General features: G+C 41.0%; 1 protein-coding gene across 3 annotated transcripts in view; it reads left to right on the forward strand.

The window, feature by feature from the left end:
- Window positions 1-22,645, forward strand: part of COBL (cordon-bleu WH2 repeat protein) — a 370,310-nt gene that overhangs the window by 131,397 nt on the left and 216,268 nt on the right. For 2 of the 3 annotated variants that reach the window (XM_023544235.2, XM_023544236.2), the window contains exons 3-5: window positions 6,497-6,707; window positions 9,522-9,750; window positions 16,892-16,989. In XM_023544235.2, coding sequence (XP_023400003.1) covers window positions 6,497-6,707; window positions 9,522-9,750; window positions 16,892-16,989 — 538 coding nt within the window. Of the gene's footprint in view, window positions 1-6,496; window positions 6,708-9,521; window positions 9,751-16,891; window positions 16,990-21,958; window positions 22,031-22,645 lie in introns of all 3 variants that reach the window. The other variant, XM_064290208.1, reaches the window with a different exon arrangement.

Genomic DNA, 22,645 nt, shown 5'->3' on the forward strand with positions numbered 1-22,645 from the left:
CTAGGCCACGTAAGACCAGCTTAGGATTTGACAGAGTAAAGAGATTAGGTTTAACATTGCACCAGGAAGTAGCTACCTTAAAGTAATTTATAAAATTGTCACTAAGTGACCCATTTATTCAGTCACATATGTACTAAATGGACATTACTTGAGTACTTAGAATACAGTGATTTTCAAAGGGTGGCTCTCATACCAGCAGCATCAGCATCATTCAGGAACTTACTAGAAATGGACACTTTTAGGTCAGGCCCAGACTTACTGCATCAGAAACTCTGTGGGCTGCAGCCCAGCCATCTGTGTTTTACCAAGCCCTAAGGTTTCAGAGGAAACCCTGGTGATGCAGTTGTTAAGAGCTATGGCTGCTAACCAAGAGGTCAGCAATTCAAATCCACCAGACGCTCCTTGGAAACCGTATGGGGCAGGTCTACTCTGTCCTGTAGGGTCACTATAGGGTCGCTATGAGTCAGAATGGAGTCGATGGCAATTGTGTTTTGTTTTTTTGTTTGTTTTTTAAGATTTCCGATTATGTGTTAAACTTTGAGAACCCCTGCTATAGTGCACGGCACTTGCTTTGCTGGATGTTAAGTGTACGTAGATGAGCCCACCGTCCCAAGAATTAGCTCAGAGTCTCATGTCATGATGGTCCAAATGGGGTATTGTTGGAATGATTCATTTAAGCAGCTTAAGAAGGATCCTTTTGCAGCCTTACGGTTAGAGAGGAAGAGTATCTGTCAAGCTGTTTCCACACTGAATGGAGTAAGAGGGTCTGGGTGGGATCAGTCTTTCTGATTTAGATAGGAATACCCCTCAATTGCTGTTACTTGCCATCGAGTCAGCTTTGACTCATGGAGACCTTACGTATTACAGAACTAAATGTTGGCTAGTCCTACGCCATCTTCATGATTGTTGGTGTGTTTGAGTCCATTGTTGCACCTATTGGGTCAATCTCTTATTGGCATTTTCCTCGTCTTTGCTGGCCATCCACTTTACAAGCGTGATGTTCTTCTCTCACCATCAGTCCCTTCAGGTGACATGTACAAAGTAAGCAAGTTGGTCTTGGACAGTATTCTGTGACCCATAAGGTTTTCATTGGCTAATTTTTGGAAGTAGATCACTAGGCCTTTCTTCCTAATCTATCTAGTCTTGAAGTTCCATTGAAACCTGTCTGACATGGGTGACCCCACTGGCATAGCTTCTGACATTACAGCAACATGCAAGCCACCAGACGATGACACACCGACAGGAAGGTGGTGCATCCTCTCCGTTAGAGAAGGCCAGTTCACTAATTGGCTACAGTTTGATGGAAATATGACTTTGCCTCTGTGTCTTCTCATGTCCCGGTGGTGTGATCACCTACCTGCCTGTGCTGTATTGCCGGGTCCCTGGAGTGCCCTCCAGCATTGGGAGAGAGGCTGCGGTGGACAGGGCACCCATTTTTCTGTTTTGCTCTCTGCTAGGACTTTGAAAAGCAACTATGTTTGAAAAAAGACCATTTTTTCTCGTTGAAGCTTCTGACTCATGCAAAATTATTTTTCACATTTGGAAAGTTTTTTTTTTTTTTTTTTTTAAGAAAAAGTGTAAAAATTCTACTCACTTTTTAAATTTAAAGATAGAGACCACAACAGGAGCTGGTTGAATGGACATGGGGAATACAGGGTAGAAATGAGGAGTGTGCTGTCACATTAAAGGCAGAGCAGCTAGGGTACATAGCAAGGTGTATAAGTTTTTGTATGAGAAGCTGACTTGATTTGTAAACTTTCACTTTCAGCACAATAAATTAAAAAAATTCTCTTTAATGAAAATGGAAAAAGAAACAAAAACAATACATTTGTGAAGGAATAACAATAAAATAGTAATAAATGATATAAATGAAAAAAAAAAAAAGACCACAACAAAAGCCAAAAAATACATTTAACCTCTACATAATGAGTGCTTAAGAAATTTGGGGGAATAGAGAGACAGAAAACTTAAAAGGAAAGAAAAGAATATTGAGGAACAAAGGGAGAAAAAAATCCAAAGATCTGCTCTCATACCCTCCATCCCTGTTCACTTGGTTTTGGGTAATTAGTGGCCTTTATTCCCATCTTTAACTCTTCCATCGAACCTAGGATATAATCTGGAAAAAATATATATACATATGTATGTGTATGTGTATGAATGTATGCATAACCTAAATGTTGGTGGTTCGAACCCATCCAATGTCTCCACAGGAGAAAAGACCTGGCAATCTGCTCCCATAAAGATTACAGCCTAAAAAACCTATGAGGCAGTTCTGCTGTCACATGGGGTCACTATGAGTTGAAAATAAACTCGACAGCACCTAACAGCAACAACAATATGTATGTATGTATAAATACACACACAGAGACACTCTTGGAGCGAAAGAGAGACTGATTTCCTTGAGGTCCCTGGAAAGATACTGGCATGGAATTATGAAATAATCACTTGGGCCCAGGGGATGGGCTTTGGCTGTATAGCACTGAGAGTCTAGCCAATTCCTTTGACATTCTTAGAGTGTCTAATTGCCTTAATTTTGTCCTTTGTAAGATCGGGGAAATTTTATTCTGCATTGCCTCGAGAATGTTACTTAAAATGAGTCTAATATCTTGATATCTACTGAGGGCAAGATAGCATCCAGCCAAATACATACAGGTGATCTGCTGACCCTAGCCAGGGCATTAGCGTCCTCATATGTAGAATTCAAAATAGAAAAGATAGGAGCAAATTAATTTATTTAGCCAACACTTACATAGCAGTTACCGCATATGTGGCGCTTTGCTGAGTGCCTTACAAATGCAAATTCACGTAATACTCTAATAGCTCTGTGAGGTGGTACTATCGTTGTGCCCTCACAGGTGAAGGAATTGAGGCAGGAGAGGTTTCACCAGTGGCACAGGTCAGAAAAGCTGTGAGTGGTGATACAGGACTCCAGTCCTCTCACTAACCACTCTGCTGCTGTGGGAGAACACCGAGTCCCCAGTAAAAGGGTCAGGCATCTGCAAAGCTGTAGGTCAGGAGGTAGGTGGGAGACGAGGAGGGGTCCAGGCTCCGGAGGTGACTGTGTGGGATTCAGTCCGTCATGGCAGGGCCAAGCAGCCGCTGCCAGCCCTGTTCCAGCCTTCTTCGTCGGCCCAGTTGGAAAGTTCTTCTTGTGGCCCAGTGGCACAGTGACCTACTAAGATCCTGTGGAAGGATATGCATGAACACATTAGAGAAGTCATTACTCCTTTGATCTCAGGCAGTGGGAGACAAGTTGGGATCTGGTGAACCTGTAACGAAAACTCACTGGGGACTAGAGCCCATTGTTGGGGTCCCGTCGTTGTACTGAGGTTTTCCTCTGCTTTCTGAGTGAATTTCTCCAGTAGCATCAGAGTCTTGAAAGAACTGGCTTACTGTTCAGAGTTTTAAAATGCCAGCCCAAGAGCAGGTTAAAGGGTGTGGTAGAAAGTTGCAGAAAAACCATATTATCACAGCGGCCAGGTGCATCTCAGTTTACAAAGGTCATGCTTCTGAAAAGTCATACATCAAATGCTATTTAAAATGAGCCTGGAGAAGTGTCCCATGAAGTGAAAACTCTGTGGGAACCTTTACAAGATGAGTTCATCCTTTTGCAACCACGACATGATAGGTTCGAGGTTTTGCATCTCTGGCTTACTAAAGGCACCCCAAGTCAGCTCATCGTTAGAATGCTGTGTCCATTTGAAACTCACAGGTAGAGATGGCCTGAAAGAACAAAACAGTTATCAAAGCTTGAGCTCATATTATACCAAGACATCCTTACTTTTCACATAGAAATGCTTATGTCCAAAGCACCTGTTATAAAAAAAAAAAAAAAAAAAAGACCAGAAATGGATACTGTCCAATTTGTTATCCAGGTTGTGATGAGTTGTGATAACTCATGTCTGTGATGATTGAGCTTTACCATCATGTTATTGCTCTGTGTGTGTGTGTGTGTGTGTGTGTGTGTGTGTAGCCCCACCCTTCCCCACTTCATAATAAACTTAAGGAGGTAGACCTGCTTGGGAACGATTTCCCTCCTTTTACCCATAAACATGCTGGTGATAAGTTGCTTCTACCCTCTACTGTTAAAAATCTAACTGCAGCTTGAACTCTCAGAAGTGCTCTCTGAATAGATTGTATCCCACCTTAGGGTCAAGGAGGAGCGAGAGCCAGCATTGTTATTGATCACCTATTTTGGAGGTGATCCACATGACGCATGGGTAGAAATTTGGGGACACAGTTATTTATTCAGAAAGGAGATAAAGAAGAAATCACTTCTCTGCTAATGTATTAAACTATAAGCGCTGGCTTCGGTTAAGGCGAGATGGATTTGCTTTCGGTAATGAGGCAAGTTCATCCAGCCCAAAGCTGCCCTAGGCTCTTCTGAAAGAACACACCTCCTGTATTTACATGTTTCAAACACGTTGTCAATTATGGGACTAAAAAAGCAGAAGGTACCATCAGTAGCTTTTATGTTCTTTGTGGTTTAAGTTTGAAAAATCATTCAAGTATTTGTTCGAAGAGACAGTTTTATTCATTGACGTAGTGAGGATAGACTTTGAGTGGGGTCAGGGAAGGGAAAGAGCAGTGTCAAGCAAGGGTTTGAATCTCAGCTGCACCTGTTCATACTTACCTGGGGTAGCAATCCCCATCCTCAGACTTCTGCAGGTCAAAGAAAATGATGCCAGGTGAAATGTATAGTGGCTCCCACCCTGTCACAGATGCACAGGAAATGGCAACAAATGACATGTTGTTGTTTTAGCATCTATAATAAAGTCTCTTTTCTATGTTGAGGCTTTTCAGTAGAAGATCCAAGTGCCTGGTAATGTCACTCCTGTTTTGTTTCATTAAGCTCATTATTGATATAAAGATGATTTTAATTCAGGAGCTGAAAGAATAAGAGTCCACAGCAATTATTAACCAGCGCGCCCATGTGCGGTACTTACGAGCGTCAGAGCTGCCCCGGCCCCACCAAACAACTCACTCAGAGTTCCAAAGAGCAGGCCTGGGCGCTTGTGTCAGACCCCACGGCCGAGTGCCTGCCCTGGCTAGGAAACGCGATGTTACTACTTACTTTCTGATGGGAGTAAATGTTGTTGTGCAGGTGAGCTTTGAGACATCGTTTAGTAACAATCAGAGCAGTACTGATGCTCTTTGTTGTTAGTTGCCGTGAAGGCTGCTCCTAGTCATAGTGACTGTGTGTACAACGGAACAAAATGATGCCTGGGCCCGCGCCATCCTCGTGGTCGCTGGTATGCTTGAGTCCGTTGTTGTGGCCACTGTGTATTTCGAGTGCCTTCCAACCTAGGGGGCTCATCTCTCAGCACTATAGTGGTCAATATTGTGTTGTGATCCATAAGTTTTCACTGCCTAATTTTTGGAGATCACCAGGGTTTTCTTCCTAGTCTGCCTTTAGTGTGGAAGCTTTGGGTCCCTCCTGGTATTTGGAATACTGCTTCCAGCATCATAGAAACATGCAAGCCACTACAGTACAACAGACTGACAGGCGGTGGTGGATTGGTACTTGTAGCAACAAGAGAACTAGGACAGTTCGGGGATTCTTTCAGGGTTCACGCTTTACGTTGTGGCTTTACCATTCAGTGTAAGGACTGTTGGCAACACATAGGTGCTCAGGGCTGGCAATGAGAGAACGAGTGGGCACCCGCAAGCACCTATGGGTTTATGGCCATGCTGTGATCTACAGATCTTCAGACAGACAGGTGATACCTGGGAAACATAATGATGACCTGACATAATTGTCATGCGAGTGACTTAATGAGGAATAAATCAGAGGAAAGGACTTACGCTTTCTGAGAAGCTTTCATTAACTTCTCCCCAGGAAATTTGTAGGAAAAGAGAGGTCAGCTGTAAATACAAAAACATTCTGCCAGGGAAATATAAACCACAAAGATGTAAATGAAAATTTCTGCTTTTTGGGATAGCGCGAATGATTATTCCCCTCTCTTAACCACAGTAAAAGCCAGAGATGCAAAACATTATGAATGTTTTTGATATTCAGAAAAGAGAATTGCTTTAGGTATTTTGTCTGGGGGTGGGGTGGGAAATGGCATACTTTTTTAGCTAAAAGGAAAGTTATCAAATTTTTCAACTTAAAAATTGCGGAGTATAAGTGAATAACTGAAAATTTAGTGTCTTGAGCCAATGAGTAAAATAATTTGTGTTAACTGACCTTAGAAGGTGAAATTCAACATGCTCATGGATTTAACTAGAAATGTAACTATTTTCCCACCTATTACGCTTTTGATATACAGATTGCTCCTTCAGTAGTGTTGTTTATTAGTATTGAAAAATGTTAAAATGTTGCTGTACAATTCATGCCAGAGGAATTGATAAGCTGCCGTTGTCTTCATAAGCACAACCTGTTTACTCATTCATTCACGCGTTCATTCATTGATTTTCTCTACTCTTACCTAGGTGGAAACAAGAGTATAGTTGTTCCCAATAACTGTGGTTTCTTTCTTTTTTTTTTTTTCAGCCATGCAATGATGGACCTTCTGGTTGAACTTTGCCTTCAGTATCACCTGAATCCATCCCACCATGCCCTTGAGATTCGGTCTTTGGAAACCCAACAGCCTTTGAGTTTTAAGCCAAGTACATTGGTTGGGACCCTAAATGTGCACACCGTATTTCTGAAAGAAAAAGTTCCTGAAGACAAGGCCAAGCCTGGGGCATCTAAGGTGCCTGAGGTCAGTAGGGTGGGGAACCCTTATTATCAAAGGACATACATGGGTACCAGTAGCTGAGAGTGCTGGGAATGCGGAGTAGGGGGCGGTGGAGTTCTTAACATCTAAGTACTACCTGCAGATGCCTGTGCTTGAGGTTTCTACTTCTATGCCAGGCAGAGTTAGGCACTGCGTTGAGTTTATTATGGGTGGCGGGTGTTTACTGTTGTAGCATTGCTTCTTTAGTTATTATAGGAGAGAACTAGTCTGGAGCAGAGTTGTTCCTTAGAACTTTCTTTGATGACAGAACTGTCCTATTGTTCTGCGTTGTCCAATACAGTAGCCACTGGCCACAAGTAGCTGTTGAGCACTTGAAATGTGGGTGGTGCTATGGAGAAACTGAGTCTTCAATTAATTTAAATTTTAATAACCACAAGTAGCCAGTGCCTACCCTATTAGACAGTGCAGTTCTAAAGGTCTTTATGTCATAGGAACCAGTTGGATATATAGAGGGTTAGACCGTCTTCCCAGTGAGAGGAAAGCAAAACAAGAAGAGAACTGATTTTTCCTTATTAAAATCTTATGTCTAAAATATTTGCTGATTGCAGTTGAAGAATATCTTAACATACATGCAGGTTAATTGCAGGGTTTTGTTTATCAGTTGGAATTAACTCCAGCTGATTATTGGACTGTAAGTAGGCTTTACATGGCTCCTTAACTCCATTTAAAAGTAGTAGTATTTCTCATTCTTTCACATTCTCAGAAGATTTGCTAAATTTTCTTGCTTTTAAAAATGACAGTATGGCCAACTGTCTATCTCCTGTGAATGTTCTAGGCTTTGGAGTAATATTGGGTTTTGTGGCTAACAGATTGTATTTGGTGCCCTTCTGTTCTGTCAGGAGGAGTTTTTCCCTAATTCTTCAAGTAAAATTTAAGTTCAAAGAAGAGAAAATGTTTCTATCCTGTGGCTTCTCTTACTCCTCTGGTTCCCAGGCACAAAGCCCAGGTGTAGTGAAGCCAGGGCGGGTGTATGAGTCCTGTGTGAGAAGCAGGGGAAAAGACTGGTGGGCTCTGTCCTGCCTCTTAAAGTTCCTCATCACTGCAAGCAAGCCCGGTGCTCAGAATGGAAGGGAGCCTGACTCAGTACATATTTGCTGTGTGCACCTCTCCAGGATCTCAGCACGGTGTGGGTGATCATGAATGAAGAATAATGGTGGACTGAATGAAGCTTTGGCCTATTACATAGTTTTGATAGGCCACTTTGTCTGTACTCACCTAGATTCAACTCTAGTCAAATTGTTTTTCTTCTTGATTATTATATGCCTAGTGTTTTAAGGAGGCCTGGTTAATAGCCATGGCTGCTAACCAAAAGGTTGGTAGTTTGAATCTACCATCTGCTCCTTGGAAACCCCATGGGGCTGCTCTACTTTGTCCTATAGGGTTGCTATGAATCGAAATCGCCTGGACGACAGTGGGTTTAGTGTTTTAAAAATAAAATCTTTTTTTTTTTAAAGCTTAAGATGTGTGTGTTATGTATATTTAAATATGGGTTTGTACACACACATAAATACATACTATATAAATATAGATATTCATATATTTATCTTGATATTTTGGCTTCTCAAACAAACATTTGATGAGTTCTCGTTTGGTAAAGGTTTTCCTTAATACAGATGGCTAGCAAGCACGTGAAAAGAAGTCAAGGTCATTAGCTATCAAGGAGATGCAAATCAAAACTGTAATGAGATATCATTTCACACCCACTAAAATAGCTATGATTTTTTAAAAAAAAAACAAAACAGAAAACAACAGGTATTGGTAAGATTTCTGGTGGTATGGTAAAATGGTACAGTCACTGTGAAAAACAGTTTGGTGGTTCCTCAGAAAGTTAAACATAAAATTACCATATGATCTAGCAATTCCACTCCTAAGCATATACCCAAAAATATTGAAAGCAAGGACGGAAAACAATAATTGTACAGCAGTGTTCATTACAGCACTATACACAATAGCCAAAAGGTGGAGACGGCCTGGTGTTCCACCAACAGACAAATGGATAAATAAAAATGTTATATACATATCAGCCATAAAGAGAAATGAAGTCCTGATACATGCTCCAGCATGGATGAACCTTGAAAACATTATACTGAGTGAAATAAGTCAGTCACAAAGGGACAAATATATGATTCCACTTACATGAAATATCTGGGATGGGCAGGTGTAACAGTAGATATCAAAGTTTATTAGTGGTAACTGGCGGTAAGTGGGAGGGAGGGGAAAAAGTAGGTTTTGCTGCTTAGGAGACACTGAACACCTGCTAAGTTTGTTGGGAAAATTTGGTAATGGGTAATGGTAGTGGTTGAACAGCATGAGAAACATAGATAATGTCACTGAATTGCACACGTGAAGAACATTGAAAAGGAAAACTACGTGTTACATATATATTTATTGCAATACAAAATAAGTTTAAAAATTATTCCTAATGCTTCTAAACTATTTCCCTTTAGAAAATGTACATAGTACTTTGGTTCACATCTGATCAGAATCCTTGAAAGATGATGTGTGTGCTGGTCTTAAATTTTAGAGCCCTTCAATGATGTCAGGTTTCCTGTGTTGTTATCAGTTTGCTCATTAATAGGGGAGATTCCGAGGTACGTCTATTATTCCAGGCATTTGATTTTCACTATTTATTATGCCCCCTGACTCACTGGACTTGTGGAAGAAAGATTCCAGCTACACAAAATCTAGTCACATTCAATCCTCATATGAAAACAGAAGCTGAAGCCCTTGTGGGAAGGTGTACTTACAGAATTCTTTTTGTTTGTTGTGCTCTTCCAGAAATCTGTGTGTTTGGTAGTGAATTACCTGCGAACACAAAAAGCTGTTGTGCGTGTGAGCCCTGAGGTCCCTCTCCAGAATATTCTCCCAGTCATTTGCGCAAAATGTGAAGTCAGCCCAGAGCATGTTGTACTCCTCCGGGACAACATTGCTGGGGAGGAGCTGGAACTTTCCAAGTCCCTGAATGAGCTGGGGATAAAGGAACTCTACGCGTGGGACAACAAAAGAGGTAAGACCTCATTGTGCCTTATACATCCCATCCTGTCATACATACATCATACATACATGCATACATCACCTGTCAGCTCTCTTCCCAGTGCTCCGTAATGCTGGCTAGAGATGTGTACGTTAAGTTTACAGGCGATTCAAATTTTGTCCAAAGTAGAATTGAAGGGGGCAAAAAATAAACATGGCTTGTTTTACTTTCTTTTCAATTGTGAGTACACTTCTTTTACCCCAGCTGCGAATGGGTCTTTTACCCCATCTCCTTGTGAGCGTTGGTGATAAATGAAAGAGGGAGAAACAGAGAGCAGAAAGTTGGAGAGTGCACTCTAGAAGAACTGCTCAAAACCCACGTACGGAATTCTCTTGACTTTCCTTTTCAGTTGCCATTAATTACTCCCAAGTTTCAGACTTTGCCCGTATCCAAAGCGAGTGGCTAATATGCATTTAGCTGTCCCCCAACACTGATCAAATTAGAGGCACAGTACCACCTTAGACGTCCTTGTTGTTGTTAGGCATTCATATTCATCGTGTGAGTTTGGTACTTAACATTGAGGTCACAATCACAGCCATAGGCGAGAGTAGCGGGTCCCAGAAGGTGAATGCTGGTACAAAAACTAATCTGATGCGGAAGCAGATTTTTTCTGATTGATACAGGGGATTGACTGAGTGTATATTTAAACAACTGCCAGACTAATAAAAAGATTTCTAAGATCGCTTAACCTTAAAAAGAAAACCAAACCCATTACCATCAAGTCAATTCTGACTCATAGTGACACTATAGGACAGAGTAGAACTGCCCCATAGGGTTTCCAAGGAGCGGCTGGTGGATTCAAACTGCTGACCTTTTGGTTAGCAGCCTAGCTCTTAACCACTACGCCACCAGGGCTCCTCTTCCTTGACCTTAGAATTATTAAAATAGGCTTCTTAAAATTTCTACTTAAAGATCCTCACTTGATATTTATTGCCTTGCTTTTTATTTATTCCACAAATATTGAATAGATTGGGCTTTTAAAAATACATACATAATCAAGTTTTTCTACAGCCTTTTCCCAGACTCTTCTAATAAGAAAATAAAAATGCTTCTCTAGCACCGAGCTTATTTTCAATTTTTTTGAAATAGCATAGTGTGAAAGTGTAATTTTCTTATTAACAAAATTATCCTGAGCTTAGTGATGATAGTGGAGCCTCTGTCCAGCCCCCAGCCCCATCCCAAATCAGCCCACCTCTTCCTGGAGATTCTGGGTCCTGGATCTGATCTGATAATCAAAAGAGGGATTTAGCTCAATCAGTTATGAGGAGCAGAGGCTATTTATTCCTTGGGAGCAAACAAATACTCTGACATTTGAAAACAATGTGCCTTGTGTTTTATCCAGTACCTTTTTGAGACTTAAACAAAAATACCCTCAGCATTCCCTGCACTGGCCCGGTTGTATCTGGGTGCGTCTGGTTATATCAGCTCTATTTAAACTGGGTTTATGTGACTCTTTGGAAATAGAGCTTTCACTTGGCAAGACAGAAACACAAACTGTCCCACATTCAAGTGTCTGAATGAAAAAAGCTTGCACAAACAAGTGTTTCAGTTATATGCCAACCATTCAGATATATTGCAGAAGGTACCACCTGGAAAAGTCACATTAAAAAAAAAAAAATTTTTTTTTTTTTTTTTTTCATAAAACCCAAGTAATCCCATCGCTGCTGGGAACGTGGGAGCCAGAGCCTGCCATGGGGAAGCCTCACGCTCCTGCAGTCAGGAGTTGGGTCCCCTGCCCTTTTTATCCATCAGGAGGGTGGCACAGAAATCACAGGGTGTGGCCAACCTAGCTGTTCAAACTTTGAAATACTTCCGAATTTGGTGGAAAACAGCTCTCCGAGTCCCCCTTTCTACCATCTTGGGAAGCTGCCCATCCGAAACCCAGTTGCTGTCAAGTTGACTCTGACTCATGGCAACTCCATGTGTGGCAGAGTAGAATTACTCTGTAGGGTTTTCAGTGGCTGATTTTTTGGGAAATAGATTGCCAGACCTTTCTTCCGAGGCACCTCTGGGTGGACTCGTACTGTCAACCTTTTGGTTAATAGCCTAGTATATTAACTGTTTGCACTACACAGGGGCCTTATAGACCTCTCCAAAGTAGAAAATTAAGTAGTAACCCCTGGCATGGGGCAGGAAGGGAGGCTCGGGGGCTCACAGACCGCACCCCAGCCCTGTGGCCCGTGTCCCTTTCCAGTTGGATGCTGTCCATGCCTCACCAGTTATGAGATACCTTGATGATCATCCCCGCCAAAGCCTTCATCCAGTGATATTAACACTCAAATCATCCCAAGGGTGTTTCTAGGGATCACTTTCTCTTCTGCAGCTGACCCTGGCAGGCCTGCCCTGGGAGGCCGTGGAGTAGGAGTAGCCCTTTCCTCTGTCCCTCTTGGTTGTTACTTGTCAGGAGTAGGGGCTGGGTGGGTGCATCCCATCCCTGGCCCTGCAGCTGCTTGAGAAAGTGTGAGAGGAATCAACTGCAGGAGGAGATGCTGCTCAGCCCTCTGCCTGCAGAGGCCTGCCCTCCTCTGGAATTCCTGGCAATAGCAGCTAGAAAAGAAGGCTTTGCTGCCACCTGCTTCTGCAGTGGCTCTGAGCAGCTGCAGGGCTCTGGAAATTCAGCACTGAAACCCAGGCCCTGCCCCTACCTCGTGCTGCCCTTGGATACAGAGCACCCATCTGGACTGAGTGGGGGACTAGGCCATGGACAGGGGCTGCTGCAGATTCTGAAGCTTGTCCTCATTCTTGTCCTGCCTGCCTTTTTCAGTTCTTCTGACCAAAACTCAGTCCGAGCCCTCCCTGAGCTGTCGAGGTACAGTCAATGAGCCCGCGGTGCTGCTCCCCGTGGTGCTGGGCTGCGCTTTGCATGGCTCTGGGCTGGACAGTGCACGGAGATGGCCAGCATGTGTGAGGCCCGAAGGAAGAAGAGTGTGGCTACCGTACTTCTGGGGTGTTTTGCTGTGCTGGAATGGTGTTATGGTTTGGTTTCTTGATTCCCTGGTTGGTTAAGAAAGAGTAACCCTAGTGTGAGAACTTGCTGTGTATGGCTCTAATTGCTAAGAAATGACGAAGGCTGTCATAGAAAACAGGACTTTTTATGAACACAGAATTTCAGAGTAGAGAAGAAGTGGTACAAGCAGAAAAGACGCTATCTCCTTTTCACCTCTGCTTACCTCCCCTCACCTGCCCCTGAGTTCCAGCTTGCATGTTGCAGAATTCGGAGCAGTATGAGTTTGGAAATTTAACCTTTTTTTGTCATAGACTAGTATGCAAATGATTAGTACAGATTTAGCATTTGCCCTGACACTTATTTATTATAACACACACACATGCATACTGCAGAATGTTCATTAAAATCCCAATGAGTACTTATTTGTATGTTACAGAAGCTTCCGTCCTTGTTTGTGAAGGTATTTAACAATAGATTTTATTTCTAGAAAATATAAATAATGAAACAAAAACTTGGCATTTGTCTAAGAACCACAGTAGGTGGATGTGGAGTCTGAAAGAGCCGTGGCCTGGACCATGCTTAATATTCCTTAGCTGTTGTGTATCTCCGTCTTACAGTAGAAATGACTAATGAAAAGATTAGGACTTTCTTTTAAGGAGCCCAGTGAGTGGATAGTTGTTTTGAGCTGAAAACTCATACACATGAAGCCTTTATCAGTTCTGGTTGATTTGGGGGAGGATTAGTTGGGGAACAGACTGAGATAGTGGTAAAGTGAATCAGAGAGAGATTATTTATTACCATTGTGAACATGTACTACAGTGATGGCGACCAGGACTTAGAAACATGCCCATTATGTGCAAAAATCATGTATTGACAAGTGTAGACCTGCTGTTCCTCTTCGAGTTCCTTGCTTCGTGACCTTGTTCTGGTCACTGTACCACTCTGATTCTTGGTTTTCACACCTGGAAGACTGGTTTTTAAGGGCTTCTTCATCTTTCCCCACAACCCACAATCCATCTCCAACATTTTTTTTAGTCATTTTAAAGCTTCGAAACAGTGTACGCTTCCTTATGGATTAACTATGACCCTCCAAATGTGTATTCGTATCTAATTTTTAGTAAATTCAACTGAAGGCTATTTCATGCACAGGTTATTGTACAGTTGGAATAGTGGACTCTAGATCTTAATCGCATGTATCCTCCAAGCGTGGGAGGTTTGAGTCATTAATTAGCTGGGCCTCCTGTGGAAATTGTGGCTGACAAAAACAGTGTAAGGAAACTGAGCTGTCTTGATTAGTTCTCAAACAGATCTTTCTGCAGCGTGTGCTGAGTCTCAGAGGCCTCACAGGAGGCCCCTCTGTTCGTAGCCAAAGCCTCACCTCTAAAAATAGCCTGGCCACTTTAGGCCCCAGCTCAGAGCTAGGAACCTTAGCTTCTGCCGCCACCAGACAGCTGCAGCCTCAAAGACATGAGAAAGTGCCGTTTGGACTAACTTGTTTCAGTTCTGTCCGTATGCCTTCATCCCTGGGACTGACCTCTGCCCTGTAGGGTGGTGACTGGCCACTGTCTCTGTTCAGGGAGAGAAATGAAGGCTCAATTCTGTTGTAATTTTCTGGTCCACTCTATTGTTTTTGTGGCTGATGCAGTAGCCTGTGTTCCAGTAACATGTTTTATTTTTTATTTATATGTAGGGCATTATGATAGCACCCATTTCAATATATTCATGTCACATTTCACTCAGTTCTGGAAACATTATTTGTCAAAGATTCATATTTATCCATACTACAGGTTGTATATTTTTACTCTCTATAGCTCTGTATATAATAGAGAATTTTGATAATATGTGACTATGTGTGTGTGTATATATAAGAAAGACTACATGTTTGTGTGTGTGTATATATATATATATATAGTCTCCATCTGTGCATCCCTATTAGCCAATTAGATCTGGTCCTTTTGTTTGAAAGTGTGTGTGATGTCGCTGCTGGAGCCACTTGCACATAACCAAGATCCCCAACTCTTGTGACTAAAATACAGGCCTTTTGGTATTTATAAAATGACTTAAAGAATGCACTAGCTTGATTTTTGCTTTGTCGGGTACACAGTATAAGTGTTAATGTATAAGTTATACTTTACTAATACACTTACTCTCACGTTTGCTCTCCAACTCGATTATGAAGTTATCTATTAGTAGATAAAGCAAGTTAATTGATGTTTACCTTGACTGGGTTATATTCTCATGTCAGAGTCTTTAAAATCCCAGTTCATCATCTTTCAACCAGTGGATGTGGGAGGTCTAGCCCTCTGGTAGTTGGCAGTAATGCCAGCAAATTTCCTGTCCTTCAGGAATGCCTAAGTGTTCCCTTCTTTTGCCATAATTATATGCTTTGGAGAAGAAGAACTGGATGAATTAATGCCAAAGGCCTAAAGTGGGCTTTGTCACTAAATGATAATAATTGGTAGTATGGTAGAGCTGTGTGTTCTGGGCACTATTCCTCAGTTAATTCTCACAGTCAACCAAATCATCTCCAAAAAGTAGATGAAGAAACTAAGGCGTGGGGAGGCTAAGCAATTTGAAGTAAACCTCAAATGTAGGTGCTCTTAACCACTATGCTAATGGTTTTCAAGTGTGATCCCTAGACTGCAGCTTAAGAGGGGCCTGCTAAACCACAGAGTGCTGGGCCCTGTCCCCAGAGTTTTGATTTGGGAGGCCTAGAGTGGTCTCAGGGATTCACATTTCTCCCAAGTTCCTGAGTGATGCTGCCTGTTCGCCCACACTTTCGGAGCCATGGCCTGACCAGCCTTGGCTTCCGTTTCTCTCCTGGAAAATGGAAAGGCCTGTTTTAGCTCTATAGTTCTGATGAAGAAAGCACCAAGAAAGGAGAAGACTGGGGACAATCAAGAGATACTTTCCAAACATTCATTTAAAAGAAGAAAAAAATCAGCCCTCTAGAGAATGTAATTAAAAAGGAAACAATTTTGGCTGAGGTAGATGAAGGAAAATCTGGAAATGTGGACCTAGGAAAATCTGATTTGATTATCTCAAATACTGTCTGTGTAAACGTCTCACCCTCACCGTTATTCTGTATCCTGGGAATGAGTGGGATGTCTTCAGTCAGGAAGGTATTTACCTGTTTTATTTAATTAGTATTTTTTAGTGCACTCGTAGTTCACAAAACAGATGTTTGCACTGATTCCACAGTCCTGGATCCACACTGTGGAAATCCTGGTGGCATAGTGGTTAAGAGCTATGGCTGCTAACCGAGAGGTCGCAGTTCAAATCCACCAGGCACTCCTTGGAAACTCTATAGGGCAGTTCTGCTCTGTCCTCTAGGGTCACCATGAGTCAGAATCACCTTGATGGCAACAGGTTTGGTTTTTTATTTTTTTGGATCCATGCTGTACAATCTGGTAACCACGAGCTACACATGGCTGCTGAGCACTTGGAAGACGGCTAGTCCAAATGTACTGTGAATGTAAAGTACACACTGGGTTTTGAAGACTTAAACCAAAAAACTAAATCCATTGCTGTTAAGTCGATTCTGATAGGACAAAGTAGAACCACCCCATAGGGTTTCCACGGAGCAGCTGGTAGAATCGAACTGCCGAGCGTTTGGTTAGCAGCTGAGCTCTTAGCCACTGTGCTACCAGGGCTCCAAGTACCAAAAGACTTAGTACCAAAAAAATAAAAAGTAAAATATCTCGTTAATTTTTATATTGATCACATGACATGTTGGGTTAAATAAAATATGTTATTAAAATGAATGTCACCTGTTTCTTTTTAGTTTTTTAAATATGGCTACTAGATAATTTAAAATCACATATGTAGTTCACATTATGATTCCATTGGGCAACACTGCCCCAGAACTTTCTCATTTGTTTTGTTTTTTTTCATTCCGATGCATGGCCCAACTTCACCTACAGAAAATACCAGCATGATCATTAAAAGATCGTAAGAACCTTTAGAAATTTTCTAAATGGGCCTGAAAGTTTTGAGGCACTTGAAAAACTTGCAATAGTTTTAACAACAGTTTTCCTCTGTAATAACAGCTAAAAGTTTAAGAGTAGAGAACTCATTCATTGAGCTTTTTAAAGTAACATATTTAATGGCTTGTTTCAGAGGCTGAAAGATAACTTAGTACTTTGTTGTTTTCTTTTTTCCCCCCAGAAACCTTGAGAAAATCATCACTTGGTGATGATGAAACAGATAAGGAGAAGAAGAAATTCCTGGGATTTTTCAAAGTTAATAAAAGAAGCAATAGTAAGGTAATGGATTAAATATACATATGATTGTGCATTAAGTAAAAACAATCTCTTGAAATGTCTGTACTCAGCCTATCTTGGAATTTTTCTAAATAATTATATTTAGGAATATTGATTCCTTGAGGTAAAAAGGAGCCTGTAAGTATGCCCTGAAATGAATGCCTTGCGTTTTCATACTTGATCCCTTAAGCAATGACTTTGGGTGATAGTGTTTTATTTACTAGTAGATCACAAAACCTGTGAGCTCCTGAAGGGCCAGGACGTGAGACCTTCTTCTGCCTGGCGTATACTCAGTACCTCACATGTGGTTAAAACTCAATCCCTTGTATCAGTGAATAAATGAATGCATTTATCAGACAAATGACAGCTGTTACCACCTCCATGGGAGGAGTCCCATCACCTGGAGGACAGTAATCCACTCCATAGTTTGCAGATGTTGGGGTCACCAAGAAAGACACGACGTATAAACAGGCACTGGTTGGAGCAATGCTTTACTCACATAGAGAAGAGGCAAAGCAACGTTAGCCTCAACAGTGACAGTCAGTCCCCCATGACACAGGGAGGTAGTCTGCATGTGTGTGTCTTCTTTCTGCTAAGAACAGATATAGAAGTGGGATTGACCAGGTACCCTATAACACACATTTGGCCGAGCAGCTCCTGAGAATGTTGACATGTTCTTAGGGAAAAAGGAGAGGGATGTGCTGACAGGCCACTAACTGCTATGGAATGTGTTTTAGATCAAGATGCTCCAGAAAAGGGAGTCAGGCCACACTCTCATACCATCCAGGAAGCCAGGCTGACGCACCTGGTCCTAAGCACAAAGTTCATTTGTGGGTTCATTTGTGCTTGGTCACACATGTTACATTAAGTTTATGTTAAATAATCAATATTCCTATAAATAGGAGTTCCTGGGTGGTACAAACAGTTAAATGCTCCACTACTAGCCGAAAGGCTGGTGGTTCAAACCCACCCAGAGGCACCTTGGAAGACAGGCCTGGTGATCTGCTTCTGAAAGATCACAACCTTGACAACTCTGTGGAGCGGCTCTACTCTGCACACATGGGGTTGCCATGAGTCAGAATCAACTTGATGGCAACTAATAACAATAACAACAATATTTCCATAAACGATCAGAAGCCTTGTTTAACATGTGAAGCCTTGAAGAACTAGATTTAAGGCCTCTTGTAGACAAGAGTATCAGTTGTTGAACTGGTACATTGCTAGTAATTATTAGATGTTCTCTGCCCCTCCTAATACAATTTGATAATACTGCATGATAGGTTCATTTTGTTGATCTTTTTCGTCTTTATTAAATAGATCTTAAAATCATATTTTAAACACAGTGTCATAGAGCTCTGTTAAAAAGTTAAGGTTTTTACTATCACTTACAATTTTTAAAACCATAAATGCCTAATAACCAAGAAAATGGTTGCTATTCATATCATGTATTTTCAAGGTGTATTCTCCTTATATCTAATATTTTTTCCTTACAAATAAGTGGGACGAAAAAAGTGTTCTAATGAACGTTATGCTTTAATACCGTAAGTTTAATTTGGAAGGGTTCACTATCTGTATATTTTAGAAGAAGCTGGAGGAAAAGTGCATTTGCTTTTAGGAGCCATCTCTGCATCTTTGCAGAGATCTGGGCAGCTGTGCAACAGGCTTTCCATGAGCAATCTCCTCTGCCCTCCAGGGGCCTGGTGATTCACCCCAGATTTGCAGAGGAGGACCCTGGAACTCAGAGGAAGAAGTTAGTTTGCTTCAGTCCTGGGATTAGCTCCCAGGTCTGTGTGACAGCAAAGCTAGCGCTTGGCCCACTCGCCCCGTTATGTTTCCAAATGTGAGAGAAGAGCCATCAAGGTGGGCAGCAGTGGGGTTCCAGGTCGGACTCAGGAGAGCAAACTAGCGGAGGCTTCCTAGCAAGCGTCTTCAGCAGTTTTGCACCAACCTCCATTCATTTTTATTTCCTCTCTTGATGCTTTGATTACTATTTTGTGATTTTCTTATATTTATCACTGGCTTTTTTTTTTTTTATATACACTTTTCCCCATGTTCCTGCCTATCCTTTGACAATCTGTGCTCAGTGTTTATCTCTCTAAGATCTTTTGAGACTTTTTCTCTTCTCCTTCCCTCTTCCCTCTTTTCATTTCTTGTTGGGATTACTTGAAATTACAGGACCAGAATTTGTGTTTGAATTTCCCAACTCTCTATAATTTTTTTTTTTCCCTGAAATTTTTTAAATCAGTTTGCTGGGACTGCATTCTTCATTGTCCTTCTTGGTCCTCCATTTCCTACTAGATTTCTTACCACGTCCTCATTCCTCACACTTCGATCTCAAGCTGTGGTCCTTCTTGTGTCTTCATCCTTTGAGAGAGAAAACTGCCAGCAAAGAAAGTAAAAAATCATTTAGAAATGCTTTTGTTTTAAGCAAGATAAAGTAACCGGCAGAGTTAGAGTTTTGGAGTGATTTGGCTTCTGAGAGTTTTGGGGAGACACTCTGTTGAACTCGTGTGAAAAAGATCAAGGAAGGATGACTCGTCAGTGAATATAAGTCCGGTCCACTGATGATGAGTGATTTTTCCTTCTGTCATGAAGCACTCTATTCTTTTCTCTCTCTTAAATCTGCTGTAATTTTTTTCCATGTTTTATATATCTCATCTTTCATTTATAACTTTCTCTGTCTTTTGTTTTATTCCACACATCCCTTATTTGATCTTACCCTTATTGGATTATTATATTTTTATACTAACTTTTTAATTCATTGTTTTCTTCTTTTTTATTATAGAAGATACTTTATTAAATACAACCTCATTTAATCTTTCTAGAAACTTGATGAAAGAGATATTATCCACCCTACTTTACAGGTGAAGAAACTGAGGCTAAGCAACTCTGAGCTAATCATAGTGCCAATGAATGTCAGAATTAATTACGCTAGAATTCAAACCCATACTCCTTGCTCTTAATCACATATTTACATTGTACATTACTTCGCAAGTCTTAGTTCTTCATCTTTTAAATGAGGATTTGAAGTAAATTATTTTTAAAATTATATCCTATGATGCCAGATGGTCTGTCTGCAAACCTCTCAGTAACTAGAACACTAAGAAGGGAGAAATATCAAGGCATTTAAAGCTAAATTGGCTCCTTACTATCTTTTCCTCAAAAGGAAAAAGAATAATTATGTGTATATAAGTACGTGCACGTATATGTGTGTGTGCATATTTTATATATATGACATATGTGATGTTATATATATTATATATATGTAAGACATTACACACACACACACACATCCATATAGGCAGTCCCAGTTTATGAATGTCTGATTTACATACAACCCATAGTTGGGAACCAACCCCTGTAAAGCCTATTGTATTAAAAATTTGAGGTAAAAATGATTTATAATAATAAGTGCGTGCTGCTTTGTGATGCACATCAAAACATTATTATTATTACTGAGTTATTATGTTAAAGATATTTTAGTATATCTGGAAATGTTTCTTTGATTTTTTTATGCATTGGAGTGTATACTATATACCATCTACTAAGACAAACATTTGATTAACTGACGTTGGATATGAACCATACCAAACTGTTCCAACTTAACGTACAAATGCAACTTAGAGACTTGGGAATGGAACTTGTTCCTAATCCAGGGACTGCCTGTATGACATCTCTATGTCACTGGCCAATAAAAGGGATATAATTTTGGCTGAAGTAGACAACAGAAAATGTCTTCCCTCATTTTATATCTTTTGTTTTCTAATGTTTTGAAAACATTTGATAGTTTTATATGATTTTGACATTATTTGTGCCCTAACCCAAGAATCTAAGAATCACCTAGGATGGAGGTTAACAACTGGATTCTTAGATCCTGTCCTAGGAGGCCACATTGGGCCCTGTCGTTAGGTGCTGTCGAGTGGGTTCCGACTCACAGTGGCTCTATGTGCAACAGAACAAAATACTACCCAGTCCTGTGCCATCTTCACAATCTTGCTATGGTTGAGCCCATTGTTTCAGCCACTGTGTCAATCCATTTCGTTGAAGGTTTTCCTCTTTTTCGCTGACTCTACCAAGTTTAATGTCCTTCTCCACGGACTGGTTCCTTCTGATAACATGTCCAAAGTACATGAGAGGAAGTCTTGCCATTCTCGCTTATAAGAAGCATTCTGGCTGTACTTCTTTCAAGACAGATTTGTTTGTTCTTCAGCAGTCCATTCAATGTTCTTTGCCAGCACCATAATTCAAAAGCATCATTTCTTTTTCAAATATCTTTATTTATTGTCTGCCTTTCATATTCATATGAGGCATTTGAAAGCACCATGGCTTGGGTCAGGTGCACCTTAGTTCTCTTGGTGACATCTCTGCTTTTTAACACTTTAAAGAGGCCTTTTTGCAGCAGGTTGGGGCCTAGGAATTGTATTTTTAAATGGCTCCCCAGGTGATTCTGTTACGGATGGGGAACAAACCATAATGTGCAAAACACTCTTGTAAACAATGAAGTGAGATATCATTAGCATTTCTCTTTTAAAGATTGGGAGTGAGATATTTGGTGAATTATTTCTGTGTATACACAATCGTCAGTCCAGTAGTAAAACTGAATTCAGAACTTAAAAATCCTCAAAACCCAGTAAATTATTTGGTTTATAAGGTGTCTAATTCCATCAGCTCACACTCACTAATATTTTAACATTGCTTTTTTTTTTTTTTTTTTTTTAAAGCCAAAGAGCTTCTTTTGGAAAAAGAAAATCTTATTGAGATTGTCAATCAGTGAACACTTTGGTTAGGGGCTGTTTTAGGACAGCTCTAAAGTCCAGGAACTAAGGGGAACTGACCGTGGATTAAAACTCTGTAGGTTCAAGTTCTTCGGCCTTGAAGTGTACATTTTTGCCTTAGTTACTGCTAAGGGTGACATTTTTTGTCTAAATTCATCTGCACATGGTGACAGTTGGGACACGTGCTTGTGTTCCAGGCTGAGCAGCTCGAGCTGTTGGGCGTGGACGGCGAGGATGGTTCAGAGTCAGCGTCTGGGAGGGGCTGGAACGTGAGTACTAACACCCCAGGACTGCTTTTGCTAACTTGGTGGGACTTGTCACTGCTGTGCACAATCTTCTAGGGAATGGAATATTTGATTTGTTTTAGCATGGTTTTTGTTGTAGCCTAAAGAGATGCACAAAGCTGAAGATGATTTCTTTTTTAATTGCCCGTGATACGTTTGGAAGACGTGGAATATTTTAGTTTCTAGCTCTCTCTGCACTGGTCAGCAGGATCAGGAGAATTCATTTTAAAAAAAAACGAAAACACAAATCCATTGCTGTCAAGTTGATTCCAACTCATAGCAACTCTATAGGACAGAGCAGAACTGCCCCATAGGGTTTCCAAGGAGTGCCTGGTTGGTTCAAACTGTCAACCAGTTACTTTCATACATTATCAGGCATAGCCTGACATTTTGGACCCAGACAGACCTGTTTTCCAGCCCTGGATCTACCAGTTACTAACTCTGCAACCTTATAAAAAAACATGCAACCCAGTTATTTTAATGATTGGCTCCTGTAGCCCTTGAAAGACTATTTTAAAACTGTGTATGTCCTCACATTTTCAAGTTGCCATGTAAACATTTCTTTATACGCTTAAATAGTTGGAAGAATGTAATTCAAAA

This window comes from Loxodonta africana, chromosome 8, assembly GCF_030014295.1.
Source record: "Loxodonta africana isolate mLoxAfr1 chromosome 8, mLoxAfr1.hap2, whole genome shotgun sequence".
Lineage (NCBI taxonomy): Eukaryota > Metazoa > Chordata > Mammalia > Proboscidea > Elephantidae > Loxodonta > Loxodonta africana.